Raw genomic sequence first — 26,085 nt, 5'->3', positions numbered from 1 at the left:
TGGTATTAAAGAGGTGGAATTGGCATGGTTTGAATCTTACGTAACAGGTAGACAACAATGTGTCACATTTAGGGGAGTTACGAGTGATTTTCTTCCAGTCTATGCGGGGGTTCCGCAGGGATCCATTTTAGGTCCCCTACTATTTTGTATGTATATCAATGATATAGCTCACCTTCCTCTTCACCCCCAAACAAATATATCCCTTTGCAGATGATACTGCCGTCTTTTCCTCAGGGTTTGGCGTGAAGTCAGAGCAAAAACAGCTTCAAACAGATATACATGTGTTAAGTAAATGGTTTATGGAAAATAGAATGGTGGTTAATACAAACAAAACAAAAGTAATATTATTTAAATCCCGAAAGAAAAAGAGTTTCTCCGAGTTAGAAATTACCATGAACGAGAGAAGACTTGAGAATGTTACAAAGTTTAAATACCTCGGTGTGACGGTTGACCAAAACCTCGACTGGTCTCCTCAGGTAAATGAAGTTATAAGAAAAGTTTCGTATGTTACAATGTGTATACGTAGAATCAAGCATTGATTAACAAAAGATATGTTTATTCAATTATATTATTCTTTGATTCTCCCTCATGTTGATTATTGTTGCACAGTATGGGGATCCTTAACTAAGAAGAACATTCATAGACTTCAAATATGTTAAAATAAATATTCTCGTATGGTATTAAATGCAGAATATAGAACATCAACAGTTAGCTTATTAGATACACTGAAACTGCAATCCATTGAAAAGAGATTAGAATATAAGTATTGTATATTGGCCTATAAAATAGTTAATGACGCAGCCCCATCTTATCTTTGTAGCCTTCTATCCCGACGTAATAATATATATCCTACCAGACATGTCCTAACAAATCAGTTATATTTACCTAAGCCAAAAACAGACAATAAGAAACGTTCCTTCTCATACTCCGCTTGTAAAATGTTCAACTCACTACCAATTTCCGTTCAATCATCCCCTTCATTACCAGTTTTCAAGAAACGCCTCCGGCTTCACCAGTCTATCTTTTGATTTATTTATTATTTCATATGACCACCATTTGTATTATGTCGTACTATGTTTTCATTTGTTGTTGTTGTTTTTTTTTTCTATTTGTATATATGTTACCCGATATTATTTGTAATTCGTGTTTGATTTTGTAACCTTTGTATGTGATGCAGGGCTCCCTTGCAAAGCAGGCCATTAGGGCTCTGAACGGGACAACCCTGCTTTTAAAGAAAACATGAATAAATAAATAAATGATAGCTTATTAAGCATAAGGTTGCATTGCCTAGTTTGGACAGCCAGTGTTAAAAAAGGAAAAGAGGAAAAAAAAAAGAAGAGGATGACAACATGGACCAGAACGAATAGGCGCCAGCAGAAAGACATTGAAGCAACATTCGAATCAGGAGAGGAAGCGAGAAGGGACAAGAATGAGTAAGAACGGAGGACGGTACGTGTAGTGAAACATTGCAAGAAATCACTAGTGAAGAATCCACGTACTCGACGACCCCACGCCCAGGACTCAGACAGCCTCAGTAAGCTGAGCTGAAATAACAATGACCGAGAGTTCTATCGATTCACTGGATGAATGCTGTGTGTGGTGGTGTGATGGATAGGAAGTGAGCCAGAGGCAAACTGCATTGGTCAGTCGTAATATCGATATGTTGATGTGGGCACATTTTAGATTGAAAAGTACTGTAATGTGAGACCGCACAAGTATATGAAGCAATGAGAACGAGTTTTCTTGACTCTATCACATTTTGAAGATGATAATCATCTATAAATAGAAGTGACAAAAACTTAGTAAGAACACACACGGTATATGGCTTGAATTTTCGGGACACTTTCCACTTTGTAATTTATAGTCAGATAGCAATAATTGGTATACTGCCTATGTATTTAATTATGTGTTCATTTTCATTCAAATAAATTGGAAGTGGTGCTGGCACGCATTAGGTCTTGATAGCATAGATGACAGACTGCAGCCAAGCATAGGGGAGGATTCCTCCATCATTATTGGAATAAAAGGGCGTGGTGATTCTCGCAGATAGAGGGATAGAGAGCTCTATCGATTCACTGGAGGCATGTGCCTGTTTACACACCAACATTGAAAGAAAATAGAAAACGCTCACAAACTTAGATAGGACGAATAGCATAATATTGAGTTACTGCTCCTGCATTGTAACCGTAACTTGCGAAGATGATCTATTATGGCTGAAAAATATACAGCTGTACCTTGTTGACCGATCTTGTGGATACAATTTTGTTTCATGTGTTTCCTTTAATTATTGTTGTACTTATTTTGTGTGTGTGTGTGTGCGTGCGTGCGTGTGTGTTTCTGTTAGGTATGATAATTTTCTGTTTTCGAGGACCTTTTATTTGTGTCACGCACGATGATCAATTTGTCGGTTTCCGAGGAACAGGAATTATGCGAACAATTTACAACACTATAAGCATTGAACTAGAGGCTCCATGGATATACGCATACTGAGAAACACACACACATACACACGCAAACACACACGCACACACACACACATACACACACTGAAACAAATACACCAGGCAACGTACAGAACAAATTACATTGCTAAAAAAAACAAACAAAACAGTGAGTCTGGATCATGTTCCCCATTTCACTAGTTTCGCAAGTAGCCACCTAATGAGACAATATCCATAGAACAATAGATCTGAATACTCGAAAGTTGTAATACTCAAGTCCCCCATGCCCTTCGGAATGATATTCGTCTCATCAAAACCGATTCGCACAAGTACATTTCGAAGTTTGTGTCACCATTGTCATAATGCATTTGTAATTTAGCTGCATATTGCAAGCATGTAGAAAAAAAAATGTGCTGTTGTAATAGAACACTTTTCACCGAATACTTTTTTTTTGGGGTAAAGTTTTTAAAAAAGTGTTCGAAAGGAAAGGATTTGCGGTAACACCATGTGTGTTATTAGGTAGCCCTGGCAAGGACTAAGCAACGACGTTTTCTGCTCGTTAACTAAATTTTCTACCTTTGTCTTTTCTTCTGCTTAAAGTAATTGAATTTCGACAATGACATTGATATCATATTGCTGTATAATTATCTTTTGTATGTCTATCATGTCTATGCATGTATGTTAAATGTGTGCTTTGTATAATGTGTGTACCGATATAATTATATAATTATGCATTCAAACAAAACAAATTTCCCGGAATAGGCAATAAAATCGAATTGAATTGAATCTATATGTACACTCTATATGTTTACGCATTTGATGGATATTTCGCGTTTTGGAATTCGAGGTCATAGGCATGGCTTCTGTTGGGATGAGCTTCCAACCCCACTTCGGACTAAGCCTTGGACTCGTTCTTTATAGAGAGTGGATTATTATTCCCATAAGCCTGTGAATTTGACTCAAATCGAATGAACCCAATGATTCATGGAACTACACAATCCAGCAGGAGAGTACTGTTTTCGTGCGTCGACCATTTGAATTGGGTTTACAACCTGATTGAAAAAATGAGGTTGGATTTGCTTTCTACTCCATTAATAAAATTGGGTTTGAGACTTGCTCGAGAAGTGAAATTTGATTTGGACCCTGCTCAAATAGTGGATTTGGGATTGCACCATTCAGAGTAATGGAGTTACGGTGGGTCTGAGAAGTGAGCATGAGTTTACACTCTTTTTAAACAATGGAATTGAGAAAAGAGTTTATTTCTATACATTCAAGTCATATCCGACGCCTCCCCCCCCCCCATAATGCTAAATTGAGTCTGATTCGTCTTATCAAGTGAGTATATGAATATAAGAACGACCCAAGTCCATGGAAGATCATTTCGAGTAAACTTAAAAAAACTTCATATCTTTTTTATTTGTCCAATAATATTCTATTTAACTCTGATTGAAAGGCAACATTGTATATACAAATTAGAACATATACTATTATGACAATTAACATTTACATTAATTATGGAGAGGCCATTTTGTGTGATGGACTTGGGTCGTTCTTTGATTCATATGGACTTGGGTCGTTCTCTGATTCATTCTGCTATAGAGATGAGAGGAGGACGAGAGAGCGCGCTATAATATTAATGTAAGAATGACCCAAGTCCCTCATTCTTACATTCATATAAGATTTAACTCAGTTATTTCAGGCACTTCCGGGGGTAATTAGGATTTATCATTTAAACACAAGATGAGTCCATGCATAAGCTACAATTTCCCATGTCAAACTGAATTTGGCCAAAAATTGGACTTGGGTCATTCTTATATTCAGGTCTTCAAATGTATTGCTGTACACATTCAGTCATGAAATAAATGAAAACGTGTAAAATCTTACTTATACCTTAATGTTACACTTACGATATCATAACTAGGTCCATTGGACTGATGATACACTATTGAATTCAGGGTCAATATTAGTTCAGATTTTTAACGTTTTTTGATTGGGTTTTATCAGGGGGTGCGATCCTCCCTGTATACCGCACTTTTTTCAGGTGTGCAAATTCTTGGGGTACATCGCCACCAAGCGACAAAAAAAGCACAGGTGTTGTATGTGAGACTGCCGTGTGCGGTATACAGGCTGGGAGGATAAAACTCAGTCAAGAACTTTCAGAACCTGAGCTAAGTCATTATGCTTTGCAGAACTTAGTTTTAGAAATTTTGTTCTGATTATTAAAAATCCACTTTTCTGGATTCTAGCTTTGCTTTTGATAGTGTGTATTTTGTTTTAAATATTTAGGAAATTAATGATGATGTAGATTTGTGTGTATGTGTGTGTGTGTGTTTGTGTGTGTGGGTGGGTGAGTGTGTGTGTGTGTGTGCTTGTGTGTGTGTATTTTGCTATTTTATAATTCTACCTGATAGAGTTACACTGTAGATATTTCATCACTTGCAAAATTTACGCTGATCGTTATTTTGTTTGTACTACCATTTTATTCATTCCCAAGTCTTGTCCGAAATGTTTTCATTTTCTATGTTCTTTATAAGTACCGCTCCCTCCCTATTTCTTGGTCATTGTCTCCATCATTGTATTTATCTGTCTCTTCTGTTGTGTTGTCATTTCAGTCTTTTATCCTATAGTCATATTTTCATTTTACCTCTGTCTCTTAAAGGGCCTCTGAACTCAAAGTATATTGTATTGAGGGTTGGTTGTTGTTGTTGTTTTTTTTTTCTTCTTTCTTCTTCTTCTTCAGAGAGTCCCATATTATAAGGCGTTATCTTTTCTTGTGTGGGTCCATCCACTTCTTGTACAACACTTGAGTTTAATTGTTCTCCTAGGAGATTTATCACGTTTCGCACAATGTTACATGGATGGTGTATCGGGGTGTCTGACTATCGTTGTGCAAAGTTTGTCTAACAATGGGCAGCTTACAATACGAAATTTATGCTATACTTTACTGAATAATTAAAATAAATTTCCAATAAATTGAATTTGAAACTTAATGAGACATATAGTCCGGTTCATTTAAAAAGAATAGTACCAATGACAACAATGTTCACATCGATAAATGTCTTAAAGATAATATCAGCCATTGAGACGCAGTATGTTTAAATCATTGTTAATGGTTAAAACTACATGTACTTGCACAGAGGTGATTTTCACAGTAGGCTACTATGCCCCGAGACGAAGTCGAGAGCCATGAAAGTACTGTTGAAGTGTAAGGGTGTTGGCAGTCTTGCAGTAGGACAGAATGATAATTAACAAGATGGATCACTGTGGCCATTCACATCCAGTGAGGACGAGAGCATCCCAGTGGCCTGAATTTAACCATGGGATAGTACAAATTATCTTTAACGTATAATAATACGTGACCTTGCCTGACAAAACCAACAAAAAGTCGCCAGGCATGGAGTTTTAGTTAAGGGCAGATTCTTTTTCATTCATTTCATTTCATTTCATTTATTGCATTCTTTCTTTCTTTTAAAAGAGGAGAATCTTTGCTTTAAAATGATGTATAACTCAATTCAAATGAACTTTCCTAACCCATCTTAATACTGGAAAGAAAGCACATACTATGGAAAAGTGCATGCAAAGTGACAAAAGAGGTTCTGAAATACAGGATCTATTAAAACGCTTAATGTTTAAAATACATTTCCAATAAATTGAATTTAAACTTAAAATAGATACGGCTGTGTGATGAAAAGGACAAAACACAGAATGTAAACTACCGGAGCAACAACAATGAAGAAATTATTACATTAAGATGGAATTGAGCATGCTCAATAAACATATCCTGTCCATGATTAACCGTTTATGTGCCACGTTCGCACGCCCGACTCAGTCGACAGCGTGCCAACTTCGTATATTCTGCTCACACGCACAAACCTGCCCAATCCGATCGCTAAATTCAATTCAATTCAATTCAATTCATTTTTATTCGTCCAATAAAACGCATCACAGGAAACTCATTTCGGGATTTTTACATATAAATGACAAAGCATAACAAAATACAGTATAATATGTGACCGTGCACCTCAAAACGAACATAAAGTCGCACACACTTATTTTGCGTGAGGACTGAAAATAAATGAAATGGGTCAACCTAGCCGAACTTGACTTTTTTATATTTGCGGAAAGAGCGGGTCTTCTTTTACATTGTGCTAAAATTTGGTATCATAAAACGGGCAGGAAAGTATGTTTTTATAGCAGTTTATCTCGAACATTTTTGGTAGAATAGTGTGATTAGATGTGTCTTTAGAATCCCTTTCTCATTTCTGAAAACCTTGTCCACACTCTTCACTTTCAACTCTAATAACTTTTGAAAGCATAGTGCTATACTGCTTTGAAAGTTGGCATTAATTATGGACACAATGTGTTAATGAGGATGCTTAATTTCAGTTTAATCTGATAATCCCTTCGTTGTTGTTACTCTGGTGGTTTACTTCCTGTTTTATGTCCCATTCATCGCACAGCCAGCACGGTTTGGTAAAGATTAAGCGCTTGAACAGACACTGTACAATGTACATCAGCGCCTCTTTTCTCAGTTCACACTTTTCCTGAGTTTGTGCTTTCTTTCCAATATTTAGATAGGTTAGGAGAGTCCATTTGATTTGAGTTATACATCATTTTAAAGCTTAAAGTCTGCTCTTTTAGAATATGGTCTTAACAAAAAATTCATGTCTGGCAACTTTTTGTTTGTTTTGAGGTGCAGGGTCACATATAGAAAGAGAACAACACGGAATAGTACTTGACAGATAGATGAATAACCGGACATGACCCTGTGCAAAGCTAAACTGAAAAGAACAATCGTATAAAAACGTCAAAAAATCGCTAAATACCACAGAATAATGAAAGTATTTCTCGCGATTCCGTTCCTCTGGCACACAGTTTGCATTTTATGTGGTGATTAACCAACAAGTGGTGTTCCCTCCTGGATTTGCATTTAAATTCTAAGTTTCTGTTTACTGTTTTTGTGTGCACAAGTCATGCCTTTGCAATAATGTATATATATGTAATTTGAAAGGAAAATGGTCAAAGATTTGTCATACAATTTACATCAAAGCAACTCTTGGTATTTTCTCTGCAGTTTTGCTCACTAACTGTCCTTCTCAGGAGAAATCTATTGAAGTTACAAAGATTTGAGAAACAAAAAGTGTTCCCAAAGCATGACTATGTTGATGTCTCAGAATAATGTGGCACAAAGGGGGTTTCTACCATGGCACGAAGAGTTACTAGAAAATTTCAAAACAGTGGCGTTTTCCTTCAAGACTTAGTGTACTTGGAATTGAAGAATGTGCCAAGGATTTCAAGAAGTGAAAAGGGGCCTCTAAAACATACCTGATCATTCTATCCCCCCCCCTCAAAAAAGGGTTGTAGAAAAACTGTTCAAAAGACAATTTCTTATTAATGTTGTGATCTTAAACGTAAGAATAACGTATAGAAGGACAGTTTTTTCTTTCAGAAAATATGAGAAACTCAATATTGACTCGGTTGACCTCGGTTTCGCCTTTTTGAGGTCTCACGTGATATCAAGGGGTGCGAATTTTTGTTGGTTTTGTACGGTCACATAATGCTTCTCATTCCTCGAACTGACAAACTGTCAATACAAACTCTACAGCGAGACAACGCTAGGCTGATGAGACCTGCAGAATACAGTAAGTTCACTAACATAAAATCACTAAAGTAAAATAAGTAACATCACAGTTTCAAGTTAAAATCAATCTCCGATTGTAATGTAAGAAAATCTGTTAGATTACTGCGTGAAAGTTAGGAAAGCTAGTGACCGCACATTCGCCCAATCAGAATGGAGGATTCCTAGTTCATAGGCCCTATATGTCACCGTGCATTAAAGAAAAGACAAAGGGCTTCAAAATGTGAAACGGGTCGACCTAGTTAATCTTGGTGTTTTTTTTCATATTTTCTGAAAGAACTATCTTGGGCGAGGTGGCTCAGTCAGTTGCCATAATATATATCCCACCGGGTTCAAATCGAATGATAGATGGAGGGTTCACATCCCTTTTGTCGAGTCTTTGTGAGCAATGTTACATGTTATCATGTTGTACCCAGCAGTGAGAGGCACAACTCTCTGATAGGTCATAAAATGAAGGTCTCGAGTGAGCAGGGATGCGTTACAGAGATGGAGTGGCAACTCTTCGCAATGCATGCAAACACATGTTTTGGTTCAAAGCCTTGACAATGGGAGGCCTAACATTCCACTACGCTTGTAAGTCATGCTCGGCACCGCTCTAGTTGCAAGACGAAGTTTGGAGACGAAGAACGCGTTTCACCTTACATTAAATTACAAGTTTTATTTTACAGTAAGAGCTTAAATGAAATGCTCGGATTGATTTAGAACAGATTAGGAAAGAATTCAATACTATAAACATGTGTATTTCTAGTTTCTTCGGAAGGTGCATAATCGAAATGAAATGAAAATTAGGCCCTCTTGAAAACCCAATATTTTTCTATGATGCGCACATTTGCACATGTTAGTTTTCTATCTTCTAATCTGGGATATTTTGATCTTTCAAATAAAGTACTCCACTAAAGCGTGTTCCAGCGTGTTTTTAAACTTTTTGCAGTAAAAAAAAAAAAATGTTAGTTTTACATTTCATTTCGATTCGCTGCTTCAATTCAGGGTACACAAAAATTAATTGTTACCATCACATTGAAAGAGAGAGCGAATTGCAGTAGGGGTAAGTCTTTCCTGATGCGAGAGCGCTAGTCCCGATTATTGATGCTCTCTTAAATTTGTCAAAGCACATTTGTCAAAACACCTGTAGTTGAGCGCATAACTTCTCGGCGGTGTCGCGCATGACTTCAAAGGAGAGGAGGAATTGTCTCTCCTTCTCTAGCACCTCCCCCTGATCCAATGTTGTCCACCGGCAGCCAGCTTGGATAAAAACAGGACGGCGCTTTGAGAAATCTAAAAACAACATATGCAGAAGAGAATAACACTATTAAATCAAGAAAAATGCATGTGCAGTTGTAGGGTGTACTGCGAAATCATCGCTATTAAAAGTAATTTCGATTGCCAAATACAAGTACTTCACACAAAAAAAAAAAAACACAAATGATTAGGCAGGTTGACTGTGCTCTGTCATCTTTTTTCCCCATTAGTCGTACATTGTTTCAGAGTAAACAAGGAGAGTAAGTCTTACCATTCAGGGACGTTACATGGCAGTGACCGCAACTGTCCGCTTTATTATTTGCCAATTTTGTGACGCAAAATGTGTCCTTGTTTGAGGTTTGCTGCTCCCTGTCACAGTGTGTTACACATAGCTTATCGATCTAGATGAGACAGGTTGATCACCCGAAATGAAACTATATGAAGAGATTGGGTACCGTTAAACTTATAAGTGCATTTATTAAGGTGGAATCACGTAATCAAATCATTCATTTAGTCACACAATATAATAATCTTCTGAGCTTAGAGCTAAAACATATCAATTCAACAGTTCAATAACTGTTATTTCATGCATCAAATACTAACAACCTTCTAATTCCAGGACTAAAAACTCTCAATATTACTCGTTATGGCTTATAAACTAACTATATTATAAATAACTAAATAACTTAGCACTTCTCACAATACTAACCTATATGAGACGGCGTGGGATTGTGGCTTGCCACAAGAAATCATATCCCTGACCACAATGTCGGTTCAGAGTTCAGTCCAAACTCGTGGTTCCGGTTTATCAAATAATATAGAATTTCATTATGCTGACTTTGCTCCGCAAATCGATCGGCGTTTTCAATATGTGACGACAGTCTTGTGTCCTTGGAGACGGCAAACGCGGATCGCTTGGAGAGTATGTTAGGGCGACAATAACGTCCTTCGACCGGCCGACCGCGGTTCAGAGAAGGCGACGGATCCAGCCCCTTGTAACCGGCGTTGTTGTGGAGGGGGTGTGTCTCGAACTCGGCACGGGGAATCGGTTCAGGCAGTAGCTGGACAGGAGACACCTGTGGAGTCTCGACCCGGTGATTGTGTGAGCTTCAAGACTTTATCCATGTGAACGGAGCTCCACTATACCCTTAACAGCCGTCTGGAAAAACCTAACAAAACAACATCTTACAGGACAACTGTCTTACAATAATATTATCAACTTCTATATCACCTTCATCTTGTTACTATAACCAACTCACAAGCATAATAAGGGTATTATTCAAACAGCCTATTTTAGCCATTTATGTAACAAATACAGAAATATCACAAGGGCCTCTCAAATGTACCCTATTCTCAAAATATACAGCAGACAATTAAATCTAAATGATGTATGCAGATGATACTGTTATGATGTTCAGTGATCCAAATCCTGAAAGAAAAGAAATGGTTTTGAACCGAGAACTCAAGAAAGTGAAGTCTTGGTTAGATGAGAATCACCTCACACTCAATGTAGATAAAACACAGGTACTTGTTGTTGGCACACGACAGAAGTTTGTTCAGTCCAATGTTGACGCTTGTGCAGTTCCCAGTTTTTGACCTCGAAGGCGACAATCCGTGTTGACAAAAAATTTGTTGCGACACGGATTGTCGCCCCGTCACGGATTGTCGCCCCGGGCTCGGGGTGGTTCCTCCGGTGTTAAGCTTTGGTGGGATGGGTATGACTGGTAAGTTATGCGTATGTGTGTGTGTGTGTGTGTGTGTGTGTGTGTGTGTGTATTGTGAGCTGCATGATATGTGATGTGTATGATTTGTTGTGTGTGTGTGTGTGTGTGTGTGTGTGTTTGTGTGTGTGTTTGGAGTATAATAATACAATATGTAGAAACTGTGCATGTGTGGTGGTTACATAGTGGTAGTGGTTTGTTTGTCTGTGTGTATACGTGTGCCTGTATGTTTACGTGCGTATGTGGAATATAGTGGCGCTACTGTAGCAATACAAACGCCTTCAGAGTGTATGAGCACGTGTTTAAAGAATTCACACCAGCGTTGATCTAAAAATAGTGTGGGTGTGTCAACCAAATATCAGCGGTGAGGCGGGCTAGGCGAGAGAGAGAGACCGAGAGAAAATACATACGAGGGAGGTACCCTCCCCAAATGTTATTTGTCTTTGTTTATTTTTCCCTGCAGTCATTTTCTTCCATCAGTCTTATAAACTAGAACGTCCATACCAATATTCTTTGTCCCAGAATAGGTTTGTCATGCTTTATGCATGAGCGAATAATTTCCACACTCCGTAAAAAAATTGTCAATCGTTACTTGATTAATTAGCACAAACGAACTGCCATTGCACACCGCTAATACATACGTAATACAAACAAACACCAACAAACACTGAAACAAACCTCATAATGCAAACAAACCAACTCAACACTTTTTCCCTTAATATTTATTGATTTCATTCAAATCATTCATAAATCGACCCATTCTGGGTGCAACATGAACAAAAAAAAGTTACAAATGGCAATTCGAAACAAAAGCAAATCCATGCGTCAATTTATACCACAAATAATCTCACTTCAACATAGATAACTCGATTATAGACTAACCCTACTAATAATTTCTTCATGAGAAAGTTTTGACATGTATAGGGCCCTACCAAACCTATATTCCTTGAATATATTGGTTTGGATCATGTAACACCTTCTTACTTAAAAGGGCATATACATAAAAAACACACAAATATATTACACAAATCTAGAATGAAATCAGTCATAAAAAAACCCCACCACCCCCTCCCCTCCCAAACCGAAACAAATCTAGGGCCTACATCTATCCCAAATATTAAATCCTACCAACATCCGTCATACCATTTATAACTATCCTTCTTCAAATCCAATCCCCAACCCACCAACCCCTGATTAAACAAAACCTAAATCATCCCACACCCACATACACCGACCCAAATACATACATACATACATACACACACACACACACACACACACACACACACACACACACGAAGGTTCGTTATTCCGAAGTTTCGTTTTTTTCCGAGGCTTCATTTATCCGAAACACACAATTCCCAATACCTAGTGGTTCGTTGATCCAAAAATGAAATTCGGAATAACCAACCTTCGGAATAATGACCCTTCGGACGAATGAGCCTTCAGAATAACAAACTTTTGCAATAACGAAATGTAACCCCCTTCCCACATACCGACGCACACCCGAACCGATACCACATCCTTCCTGATGAAACGATTTCCCAATGTTGATAAATAAGACATAATGGACCGTATGCAGAAAAGCAGCATCCGCCTGCACGCAAGCTCCACTCCGAATTCATATACAAATCTGCCAAACAAACTCATCAAATTGAAAGCTGCTGATAAAATCAATATCAGTGTTTATGCCAGCAACAGCTTACTAGGTATCCCTCCCCACGCGCAGCTAAAAAACACATACGCAAAAAACTGACGTAATAAACACATTCTTCCATCACACACACACACACACACACACGCACACACGCACACGCACAAACGGACACTAAATTATCATGTGCACGCGCACATACACACTTCCTTGAAACCTCACCATGACTTTTTACATGGCATGTTTGCATGGATGTAGCCATGTAAGTTATGTGTTAGTATTTCAATGATTATGTCCAGAACGATATTACCCAGCAAAATGTGCTTCGAGGGCGGGCGACAATCCGTGTAGGGGGCGACAATCCGTGCCGCCAACGCCCATCACGGATTGTCGCCCCGAGCAGGAGGCGACAATCCGTGTAGGGGCGACAATCCGTGTCGCAACATCCAATCTGAATATGGTCGTTAAGGTGAATGATGTAATTATCAAACAGGTCCAAAGTGTGAAGTATTTAGGGGTCTGGATGGACCAGCATCTTAGCTGGCAAGAGCAAATCAAATATACCTCAAAAAAGATAGCAGCCAGATTAGCATTACTCAGAAGAGTTAGAAAATATCTAACTCTTGACAGCGCTAGATTGCTTGGTAATGCACTGGTCTTACCTTACTTTGACTATTGTTGTAATGCCTTGACGAATTGCAATCAGCGCAACAGGTCGATACTGATCAAACAACATAAACAAATGGCAAGGATAATACTGACAGCAAATCCTTTAACACCTTCCTCTCAAATGTTCAAAACTTTGCACTGTATTCCCATGGAGGAACGTTGGCGGTTCCATCGGGCTAAGCTCTTATTATGATGTAATTAATGGTTCTGCTCCATCCTATTTGATTGATCGCTTCACGCTATGCAGTAGTACACATCGGTACAGGACAAGAAGGGCGGGCACACATGGTCTTGTTTTGCCCAGAGTCACCTCTGAGAGTGGGAAAAGGGCTTTTTCTTTCTCTGGAGCTATGCTTTGGAATGCACTTCCTGCAATTATACGCAGTTCTCCTTCAAAAGCTACCTTTTGCTGTAATTATTTGAAACATTTCGCCTCATAACCTGGGTTATTTGTTATCTGATATTATTGTTGATCTTGTTAGGTCCATTTCCTGTAATCTCTGTTGTATATTTCTGTAGTGTTATTTGTCTGTTTCGTTTGACTTTTATGAATGAGTTTGTGACACAGGGCCTCTAGGGAGAACAGTGCGTTGACTGCTGATAGGGCCACCCTGTATAAATATGATTAAATAAATAAATAAATATATAAATCTACATCATCATCATTACAATTCACTACGCGGGGATATAATTCCGCATATTACACACTATACTTGAAACTTCAGAATTCAAAATTACTCTTTTACCTTATTATTATCTGCAATCCTCATATCAAACTCGAATACAAAACAAAAAACCCTATATCAACTGTCTTGAATTAACTTACACTGTATTCATATCACAACTGCAATCAGTAAGGAAGGGCTTCTAAACTGTCCTGGTATCAGTAAATACGGGGTACGGCTTACCAACAGGAATATGACTATACAATATCAATTTGTATCTGGGCAAACTCAAACCATTATCCGTACTACAAAATTGTTAATAAATAAAACAAACTTAAACCTACAGTTTGGCCTAGGACCCCGTTTACAGTGCGGGGCTGGGCCGAGCCGCGGCCGAGCCGCGGCCGAGCCGCGGCCGAGCCCAGCCTCAATTGCGAGGCCGGTTCCCGCAATTTTGTCCGTTTACACTGCCGGGCTCGGCGGCCGCGCTTTTGATTCAAACCTTTAAATATTTTGTCGTAGTGGCGCTCTGCTTGTAAACAAACGCAATTTGGTATTGTCTGGTTTTCAGACCCTTTGCCAACTGAATTCCGTGGCGACAGATTCGCCGTACGGGCAAAGGCCTTTGCCGAAGGAAAAAATCCTTTGCAGGACAAAACCACCATAAACTATACTAGATTTCGACTTTGAGGGGGTTAATACCCTGAACAGCGAAATAGTACAGGCAGAGAGTTTGGAAGCCAGACTAAGTTTGACCGCGCGTTTGGCCCAGTTTACACTGAGAAAAGGCCGGGCTCGGGAGCGAGAGCGAGGCCAATTTTGGCCTCGCATTTGGCCTTTTGCGCGTTTACACTAAAGCGGGCCTGGGCCGAGCCGCGGCCGAGCCTCGCACTGTAAACGGGGTCTAAGACGGGGTATAGCGGTTAGTCTCTATTCAGAAGTATAGGGATATGAAAACGAGTCCCAATCGGTTAAAAATTCATTTATTATGACTAAGCTACTCATTTTGAAATGCTATCATAGCTTGATAAGCATATCTATGCCCGACAAACAAAATGACACCAAAAAGGTTTTGCCACCTCAGGTGGTACCAATAACCCATTTTTCGGGTCTTGGCCCATGAACTAACAGGACTGAAATGATAAAATAGAGGGAACCTTTTTTGTGGTCAGTGACGATGCACAATTACAAAATCATCATTGTCCAAACGTCTGAATGTACTTGTTAAGGTGCACATGATCAGGACAGTGGCGGTTGTGATGAGTGGATCAAAGAAAGACCTCCGTTTATAGTCCATAATTTTTATTATGTGTAGTATGTCCATGAGCAGTTGATATATTGATCATGAGGATCTTTATTTTCTTGTGTGTTAGTAACTGTTAGTTATTATACGTCTCGAGAATTAGGAGTATTCTTAGCATTTGAGAGAAAACACAAATCATAATTTCATATACCAAGCTCGTTATTTCTTAACAAGGAGTATTCTTCGAATTCTTCCAAGTTTTTTTTCCCAGGACTCCTCGAAGAACCATTTTTTAAAGGTGTTCATAACGTTCTTAGGTAGAAAAATATGCTGTTCACTGTACCCCCTCCCCCCCCCCAAAAGAAAAAAATCACATTATCTGCTAATTCAAAACAATTTTGATTTTGTTTCAAAGACATCATGTACGACTTAACATTACGTCTACTTCTTTGAAAAGTTTAGGTTCAATAATCTATGTGATGAAGTGTGTACTATCGGTAGAGTTCATGTCGTAGGCCTACGTACTTACTAAATGTGAATATGATTTGGTATCAGAATATGACCCATGATTATGCCACTGTTCTATTCTGGTATCTGAATCCGTAAACCAGCGAGTAAATATTTGACAAATAAATGACATTCCCTCTGTAAGCCTGTGAACCTGCACCATTTATTTATAATGGCCCTGCAGTGCAATTTGCTGATATTAACGACTGAACGCAATCCAATTGTACAGATACCACTCCTCTATATTCAGATTGAATGTCTGCCTTTGGATTTAGGAAAATAATGCGTGTATTGTACGATGTCATTCATACACGTTGCGAGCAAACAGTTATGTCTCCTACGAACTCAATTGTGTCAAAAGTACGCTGTAAGAGACATTAGTTGGAAATGCAAAGATATCACAAACATAAGCAAGCGAACCATTGAAACGCGGGGAGGAGTGTCACATAAACTTCCACGCATTCATGTAACAAAGAAATTTAGTCTGTCTGGGAAAGACACGCTGCTTTGTGTGTGTTCGATAGTGGCCACTTTTCGAAAATTGTGATAACTGTGATTACTTCGCAGTCTTGTCTTTTGGGTCATTACAGTAGGACGTGCATTCAACTCATTCTTGATGAATTATCTTAAACTTTGACTACCTGAGATGGATAGAAGATACGACCTCGTTCTCTTATTAACATGTGCTGTTACTCTCTTCTGTGGCCAAATTGGACAGGGTAAGACAAATTTTGTTTTCTTGATCCTGCGCTCAGTCTAGCGTTGTCAATTCTCAGCCGAGTAATAAAAACAAAGTGTCTTCAAAACGACAGAGCCAACCCAACAATTAACAAGCCTCTCACTGTGTATGAATTAGGTTTGTTTACCGTGCATTATTTTCTGTACACAATTTGAATATTGGTCTGATATAGTCACCACTACCTTGCGGTAAACTGAAATGAGACCAACGATACTTTCTTCTTGTTTCTTGTACTTATAGTTGTTTCTACAGTTCTTTGCACAAAAATCCTCTTGAATTAATACCATCTCTGCTTTTTGAATACCAAAATCCGTCCTTTGAGATGAGCCCACAACAACTTATTCTGTAATGTACATGTTTATTTCAGTTTATTGGAACGTCAGCACATAATGATAACGGGGGAATATACGGAATTAAATACGCGCAATTAAAGTGTGCTTATTAACGACATACCCCTGCTAGACAGACAACACTGTCCTACAATGTGAAACAGTGTGTAAACACAATATGCTGGGAAATATATTCAGTGTTGAATTATAGCATTGTAGCATTGCACATACATTGGGAATCATCAATTTACAGTGTGAACAGAACATTACTTTGTCAACACTCTGTGAAAAACCACACCACAGTGTGAAATTATCTAAATCAACTATGTGAATACGTTGTACACACATAAAAGAACAGCGTGTTGTTGTTGCTGTTTTCAGCAAAGATATTAATGCATTTTCCTTCTTTTGTTTGAGGGGGGGGGGTCAGTACACATTGTGGTGCTTCAAAGGAGAATCATGGGGCTGTTGATTCTCGTTGATGCTACCTGTCAATGCCATTTCGCTTATGCCATGATATTTATCGACAATACGTTTAATCTAATTAATTTGATTAATGTAATAAAGAATATTGTTGTCTTAAAACATTATTGTGCAAGAGTAAGAACAAAACATCAGTGCTAGTGATTATCACAAATCAAGATCATTGGGCCTAATTATTCTGAAATCTGTTGTCATTATCTTTGCAATCTAGAGAGAGGAAAATAATTTATGTAGAGTTTATTTATTGTTGTAAGCACTCTCGGATAAAAAAAAAGTTTATATCAATTTGACCTTGAGTCGTAAACGAAACATGTTCAAACTTACCCATCTGTAGGTTCTGTACAGTTTAACGGGCAATAATTGAAATTCTTACTGAAAGCGTAACAAACACACGAGGTTTTTAACTGACTTTTTGAGAGAAACATAAACATTACATATAATATTTATTTATTTATTTATTTCTAATCTTTTGTAAGGGTAGTCCATTGACCAATAAATAGTGGTCTTCCATGGAGCCCTGAATAATATTGATCAACATATGTACATTGAATAGCAAAACGTATTGATACAGAAGATGACATAATACAGTGTAGATACATACCAGCATACTGTACATTGCAAAGTAACATAAAAGTACATGCCACAGCAAGAGTTCACCAGAATGCCGAAATGACAATGAAAAACGCTATTATACAGGAATGATAAAGCCCAGAATGAATTTCGTGTGTTACTTACAAATAGCAACTTTGCTTAAACAATCTCTTAAATGAATATATGGAAGAAGCTGATCTAATTGAATGATCTAGCCTGTTCCATTCAAGTACAGAGGATACGATTGGGCTGCACTTGTGACAATCAGAGCGAAATCTTGGCACACATAGATTTCCACTGTCTATTAGCCTTGTATGATGTTCATGTACATCACTAGGCTTAACTAAGTGCACCTGAAGGTACGAAGGTGGTAAGTTATGGACGCATTTATATATCATCATAACGCGGCTGAAATCAAAACGTTTGTCTAGTGTCATCCATTTAAGACTTTTGAATAAATCAGCCGACGGTGTGTCATATGTTTTGTCCAAAATTATTCTTGCTGCCCTCTTTTGAATTTTTTCAAGCTTAGTTGTATGGTATTGAAATCTGTTTGACCAAACAACAGAACAGTAATCAAATTGTGGTAACACTAGACTATTATAAAGTAATTGTAGTGATTGTTGGGGCAAAAAGGCCTTCGCTCTCTTTATCATGCAGACACTTTTTTGGGTACGTTTACATAAATTTTCGATTTGTTTAGACTATTTCAGTTCTTCATCTATTAAAACACCTAAACATTTAGTGAACTGAACTCTTTTAATCCGACTACCATCTAATGGGATACTGAAATTTTCAATTTTCCCGAGATTAGCACGGGAGCCGATAACCATGACAGAAGTTTTGTCAGTGTTAAGGACGAACCGATTTTTCTTAATCCACCCCATTACTTTATTTAATGCAACAGTTATCTTTTCTTCTAAAACTGTTGCGTCATTAGCACTGACAGTGAGGGTCGTATCGTCAGCGTACATATCTATAACACCTTCTGAAGTACACTCGGGTAGACTGTTGACATACATTGAAAATAAAAGGGGACCAAGAATTGACCCTTGAGGTACACCCAATTGAATAGTTGAAGGGTGGGACTTGGCTCCTTTGAATTGCATCACTTGCTGTCTGTCACTTAAATAGGATTTAAACCAATCTACAGTCGTCTTACTACACCGTATACACTTTAATTTATGTAAAAGTAGGTCATGATCTACAGTGTCAAATGCCTTCCGAAGATCTATGAAGGCAACTCCAGAAATTTGATTATTATCTATATTCAAAGACCACTGATTCACAAGTTTTGCAAGAGCAGTTGATGTGGAATGAAATGGTCTAAAACCAGATTGGTTATGGTGTAGTAAATCATTCGCATTCATGAATTTGCTCAGTTGTTGATGTACGGCCCTTTCGATAATTTTACTCACTGTTGGTAAGATTGAGATGGGGCGGTACTTATTCAACGAAGAAATATCTCCTACTTTAAATATCGGTACTACCCGAGCCTTTTTCCATTCACGTGGAACAACTCCCGTAGACAGGGATTTGCTGATAATATCGCAAAGAGATTCTGCAATAACATTCTTTGTCATCTTTAAAAGTTTGCAGCCGATGTGATCTTCTCCGGTTGCTTTATCTATGCCAAGAAGCTCAATCTGTCTCAATAAAAAAATCTCTCGTTATCATACTTAAATTAAATTGAGAATGAGATGGACAAAGCCTTTGTCCTCATCAAATATCATTTGCGAAGTATTCATCAGCAGTTCTTTTGTAATTTTAGTAGCATTAGATATAAAAAAAAATTGTTGAATGCTTCAGCAATACTTGCGTTGTCCGATACTTCTGCATCATCAACCTTTATGGTATTGGGAGAAATGGGTGATGATTTAGGCGTAAGTTCCCTCAAGCTCTTCCACATTTTCTTACTGTTGTTACGATTTTGTAAAATTTGGTCAGTGTTATACTGTTTTTTTTTCTTATTCTCATGAGATGAGTAACTTTGTTTTTTAGATATTTATAGGTATTCCAAAGATCATCACTATTGTTAGATTTAGCAGCTTTGAGAACTTTATCACGTTCCGTCATGAGCTTAACAATCTCATCAGATATCCATGGACATGCATGTTTTCTTATCCGCTTTTTGCGCAAAGGTATGTGCTTGTTGATAACATCATTGAAAAGAGTCAACCACATATCCCACGCATCATCAACGCCGTCTATATCTTTTATGACCTGCCACGGAGCACTTCTCAAATCACTATAAAATTCCTCCTAATTAAGATTTTTGAATGAGCGAAATTCCGCACATTCAGATTTTTGATGGATCTTTGCACTGAAGTCCCTAATAGCATATACCAAATAATGATCGCTAATGCTAGTCTCAAATATTTCCCATTCACTGTAACGTTCTTTGTCTGATACAAATATCAAATCAATTAAAGTAGAAGCAGTATTTGTAACTCTTGTGGCAGTATCAATTAATTGACTTAGTCCGTACATATTTGTATAAAACATAACTTTTTCGGCATTCACATCATATTGGTGTGGCATATAATTACAATTGAAATCACCTAATATAATACAACTCATATGTTCCGAGAGAGCAGAGTCAAAAGTCCTGTCTAATTCGTCAAAGAAATCGACGTGAGAATTCGGAGGTCTGTAAAATTCCCCTACAAGGATGGAAGGCTTATTTGGATAATGCAATTCTAACCAAAGGCATTCTAAAGTAGATGAATTCAAATCGTCTCTTATTTTATAGTTGAATCTTTTGGAAATATATACAGCCACACTGCCACCATGTCTTGTACGGTCTCTACGTAATAGGACATAATCATCGATATGGAATTCAGAATCATCAATCATGGAATCTCAAAATATAATATATAACATAATATAATATATAATGCAATAATATAATATAATATGATATATAATATATAATATTATATATAATTTATATATTATATATAATGTCATATTATATATAATATGTGACCCTGCACCTCAAAACAAACAAAAAGTCGCCAGACATGAATCTTTAGTTAAGACCATATTCTGAAAGAGCAGACTTTAAGCTTTAAAATGATGTATAACTCAAATCAAATGGACTCTCCTAACCTATCTAAATATTGGAAAGAAAGCACAAACTCAGGAAAAGTGTGAACTGAGAAAAGAGGCTCTGAAGTACAGTGTCTATTCAAGCGCTTAATCCTTACCAAACCGTGCTGGCTGTGCGATGAATGGTACAAAAAAACAAGAAGTAAACAACCAGAGTAACAACAATGAAGGGATTATCAGATTAAACTGAAATTAAGCATGCCTCATTAAAACATTCTGTCCATAATTAATGTCAACTGTCAAAGCAGCAACACTATCTTTTCAAAAGTTATTAGAGTTGAAAGTGAAGAGTGTGGACAAGGTTTTTCAGAAATGAAAAAGAGATTCTAAAGACACACATAATCACACTGTTCTACAAAAAATGTTCGAGATAAACTGCTAAAAAACACACTTTCCTGCCCGTTATATGATACCAAATTTTAGCGTAATGTAAAAGAAGATCCGCTCTTTCAGAAAATATGAAAAAGTCAAGTTCGGCTAGGTTGACCCATTTCACTTATTTTCAGTCCTCACGCAAAATCAGTGTGTGCGACTTTATGTTCGTTATGATGTGCACGGTCACATATATAATATAATATAATTTAATATATTATATATTATATATAATATTATATAATATATAATATAAAATATATTATATAATATATTATGATATAATATAATATATTATAATATAATATATATATATAATCACATATATTATATAATTGTGGGATATGTTTAATCCGATGCCAAAATTGGTCATAAAACTTAAGGAGGAGACAAATGCGGAGGTGACACTTGGAAGTATGTGTAGCTTAATAATGCATGCATACCACTGAACTGTATAGTGGAAGGGGCGCTGTGCGCACTTAGCGCGCATTACACACCGAAAAAGCCAAAACGATCGGTTGCATTGTTTGAACAAGTTTGAAGCCACCGGAAGTGCTGGCAAGGTGGGGGTCATTTTTTCGGACTTTGTTATTGGGCACCAATAAGGTGCAAAGTGTCACATGGCTACCCAGCCAACATTTGGACGTTTTCTGAACGTTCTTGAAGCGTCCCAAGTTCGTTATTTGGACGTTTTGTCAAAACGTTATCAGAACGTCTTTTGTGGAGGGTTTTCGACGTATTCAAAACGTTTCAAATGGACGTTATACAACAACAAAAAAAAAAAGACAATGAAATAAAACTTTCGGAATTTCCAAGGACCTTCAGAAAACATTTTGGACGTTATAGACGACGGTAAAACCTGTTTAACAATATTCAAAATGTCTAAAAAAAAATCTTATGACCCTTTCCAGAGCGTTTAGAGAACCTTTCACATATGTCTAGAACGTCCAGAAAACCTTTTTTAAGAAAGTCTAATGCGTATTTTTTATTTGATATCCCCCCCCCCCTCTAAAAAAAAGTATAGTTATGAAAACATACAGGCACGGTTTGGGATTGATATACCCTAAATTTAAGCCTTTCCTAACCTGTTTCGAATGTCCTACCACTTATGCCTATACTACATCCTATCCCCAATTGATGAATCTGTATTACATTCTTTTATATACCAGCAAAATGTTGTAATGCATGAAGACAAGGTTACTAGAATTAGATCACACACACCTTAATTAGGCCTATTGAAATATGAAAATAGCTCTTCATAACACAATTGAGTATATGAATATAAGAACGACCCAAGTCCAATTTTTGGCCAAATTTAGTTTGACATGGGAAATTGCAGCTTATGCATGGACTCATCTTGTGTATAAATGATAAATCCTAATTACCCCCGGAAGTGCCAGAAATAAATGAGTTAAATCTTATATGAATGTAAACATGAAGGACTTGGGTCGTTCTTACATTCACATTATAGCGCCCTCTCTCGTCCTTCTCTCATCTCTATAGCAGAATATCATGTATATGAATCAAAGAACGACCCAAGTCCATATGAATCAAAGAACGACCCAAGTCCATCGCACAAAATGGCCTCTCCACAATTAATGTAAATGTTAATTGTCATAATAATATATGTTCTAAATTGTATATACAATGTTGCCTTCCCATCACAGTTAAATAGAATATTATTGGACAAATAAAAAAAAAATATGAAGTTTTTTTTTTAAGTTTACTTGAAATGGTCATCCATGGACTTGGGTCGTTCTTATATTCATATACTCAATTATAAATTATAAAAAAAAAAACCCTGAACAATAACGTCCGTAAGTTCACTTTTCACACAGAAAATTTGAACAAAGCATATATTTTTATATTGCAATGTCTTTTATATATTTCTACTAGTTTTCGATTTTTATAATTTATTTTCTTATTTGAATATTCATTATAGTCAAGAATATCCATGATAAAGAAAACTATGACATACACGTAGCGGACCAAATAAAAACGTTTTTTAAACGTTCATTAAAGACGAAGTCGACGAAGCACACCTAAAAAAAAAACGTTTTGTGGACGTTTATAAAGGACGAAGACGTAGCAGTCATTATAAAAAAAAAAAACCCTTTTTTGTAACGACCATTGAAATTTTTACAGTTTTATCCCCCCCCCCAAAAAAAAGGAAAAAAAAAGATGTCTGCCTTGGGGTAAATGCTAAGACCCAACTTTGACGTTTTATGTACGTTTTAAAAACGTCCATTTTATCAGAAGACGTACGGAGCCTCAAAATAAAGTTAAGTAAACGTTCTGAAAGCATCATGTGTTTGCTGTATATTTCATTACGAAATGAGTAGTATCATTTAGTCTACAAAATGGCATTTTGAAATCAGTCTTTTCATTGGAGAAATAATGTTCATTTTGTTATAAACCTAGTTGTTTTGTTAGGACATGTTCATTTTTCCGACTATATCTATGGAGACATTTCGTATCAAAATAGCCCATGCGATACTTGGCGCCCCACATATTTACAGCAAAGTGATTTTCCATTGAGGAACGTACGCTTCTTCTGCGTATCCTCTGCATAACATAAGCGTATAGTAAAGTGAACGGGGCCTAAAGGTGGAGTCCTATTAAATTGCAGCGCCAACTAAAAGAAAGTGCTGGCTTCAAGCACTGCAGCGAGTAACGTCACTTCCAATCTAGAGTTCAGTAATGCATACATGACATGTACCTACATCGCTCTAAATTTCAACGTACAGCCTCAGTAATAGGCACTGCACCCAACGTTCAAGGATGGAAAGGAGAAGACATCCGATTACCGTGTGCCATCCAGGAGGAGCCTCTCATTGCTCTCTGGGTCAAGGAGAGAATCTTAGGTCAGCAGCAGAGGACGATAAAGGCTAGATTCGCAGATAGAAATTTTGAGAGCCTGGAGAAACGGTTCGACATTGACAAGAACTTTAGCCTCGTCATCAGCGACTTACAGGTGGCAGATGAAGGTCATTACTATTGCCAGGTGCTGCTGAAGAATACCCAAAGCTTTGAAAATTCTACTATCATGTTGATTAGCTGTGAGTAATGCTTTCTTTTTATTCCTCTGTGCTATTCATTACTGGGAGACACTCTTAGACTGGAAAAAAAAAATGAAAGTCGTCTCACTTATCTAAAAGTGAAAATAGAAAAAACAATGTTTGGCGCACAAGCAAGCTAAATGAATACAGTAACAATACAGAAATCAATGCCTTGTCAATATTTACTCATCTGTCATGGCGTCATATATAATACTAGCTTTACAATTTGATAACTGAATTCTTGATCTGAATCACGAGTTTTGTTTCAAGGGAATTGATAAACCTTGACACATGCAAAGTTGTGGACGTTGTAAATCTTATATCATACGGCAAGTAAAGACGCTAAATTTTCTACAATTGTACAAAATAGGGTACTGTAAGCTAATGTTTTAAAATAAGAATCTCATTCATTATTTCATAAGAAAAACTAAAAAACAAACACACACACACAAATCAGGAGTTACCATGGCAGAATCAATTGTATCCCACAAACGACGTGTGATTAAAACTATGTACAATGCAACGACAAGGTAACTCGTTTTTCGCCTTACTGTTGTATCTCTACTATTTTTCCTTGTGATAAGGAATTAGTTCATTTGATATTCTATTCCTTTTTTATTTTGATAGCATCTTTAAAGCTCTCTATCGCTTTATCGATTTGCTAACAGCTATTTGGTATTACATCACAAAGTTATATCTGTAAATGACATACATAAAGATCAAACATATCAGTTCCTATTTTTGTTCGATTGATAATAACTACTTGTAAATGCCATTCTAAAAAATCTAGTTTCAATCGTAACTCTTCGAATTACGTAGTATTTGATGAAATGCTCTTTTCCGTTAAAAAAAAGAGAAAAAATATCATATAAATGCTGGCACAAAATCTTTGTGCACATTCGCTGAATTAAAATCTTGATTCGAATACAAAATATAATAGTATGCCAATTTAAAATATGCCTTTCTATTTCCCAAGCGATGGCATCCAGACATACAATTGAGGAATGCGCTGATAGAAGTCAATTTCGTCACAACCAGTGTGCATACCAATCTCCCTCCAACACCCCTTCTTTTAATCTTACGTGTGTCGTGAGTGGATTCAAGCCTAACGTTTCCATGCTATGGACAGAGGAGTCGGGAAAGGGACTGGATTCCGTTGTTTCACAACAGAACACACTTTCTGACGGCACATACGAGAGGTTTGAGACAATCACGGTTTCAGTCAAATATGGGACAGAGCAAACCTTCATTTGCGTGGCTACCGGTGAATCGCTGAATGGAACGTCAATCATAGAAATCATCATTCTCCCTGTACCAGGTATCATGAAAAATGTCAATTCCACATTAATTTGAACATAGTAACTGGTGTACCCATTAATGATCTTGCTTAAACCAATGTTCCGATTGAGATTGGTTGCGGAGAAGTATAATTTGCGTATTCATAGTTTGAGCAAAGTAATCTCCATGTACAAAAAAAAAAGATTTCCGCTTTACACTTTTCCGATCTATTATCAAAAACGGCAAGAAAATTACAAAACAAAAAGCAGGAAAAATATTAAACAATTTCAATGCATAAAAAGAAGAAGAAAAAAAAATTCTTACTGCTATTGACATTGACAGATTC

At 37.2% G+C, this 26,085-nt stretch overlaps 1 protein-coding gene across 1 annotated transcript in view; it reads left to right on the top strand.

Moving 5' to 3' along the window:
- Positions 1-26,085, top strand: part of LOC140236302 (uncharacterized) — a 68,754-nt gene that overhangs the window by 6,100 nt on the left and 36,569 nt on the right. The window contains exons 3-4 of the mRNA XM_072316255.1: positions 24,224-24,461; positions 25,438-25,789. Of these exons, the coding sequence (XP_072172356.1) occupies positions 24,224-24,461; positions 25,438-25,789 (590 nt within the window). The remainder of the gene's footprint in view (positions 1-24,223; positions 24,462-25,437; positions 25,790-26,085) is intronic.

The sequence above is a fragment of the Diadema setosum genome, chromosome 12 (genome assembly GCF_964275005.1).
Source record: "Diadema setosum chromosome 12, eeDiaSeto1, whole genome shotgun sequence".
Taxonomy (NCBI): Eukaryota; Metazoa; Echinodermata; class Echinoidea; order Diadematoida; family Diadematidae; genus Diadema; species Diadema setosum.
The sequence above is the reverse complement of the archived record's forward strand: the minus strand, read 5'-3'. Positions and strand labels throughout refer to the sequence as shown.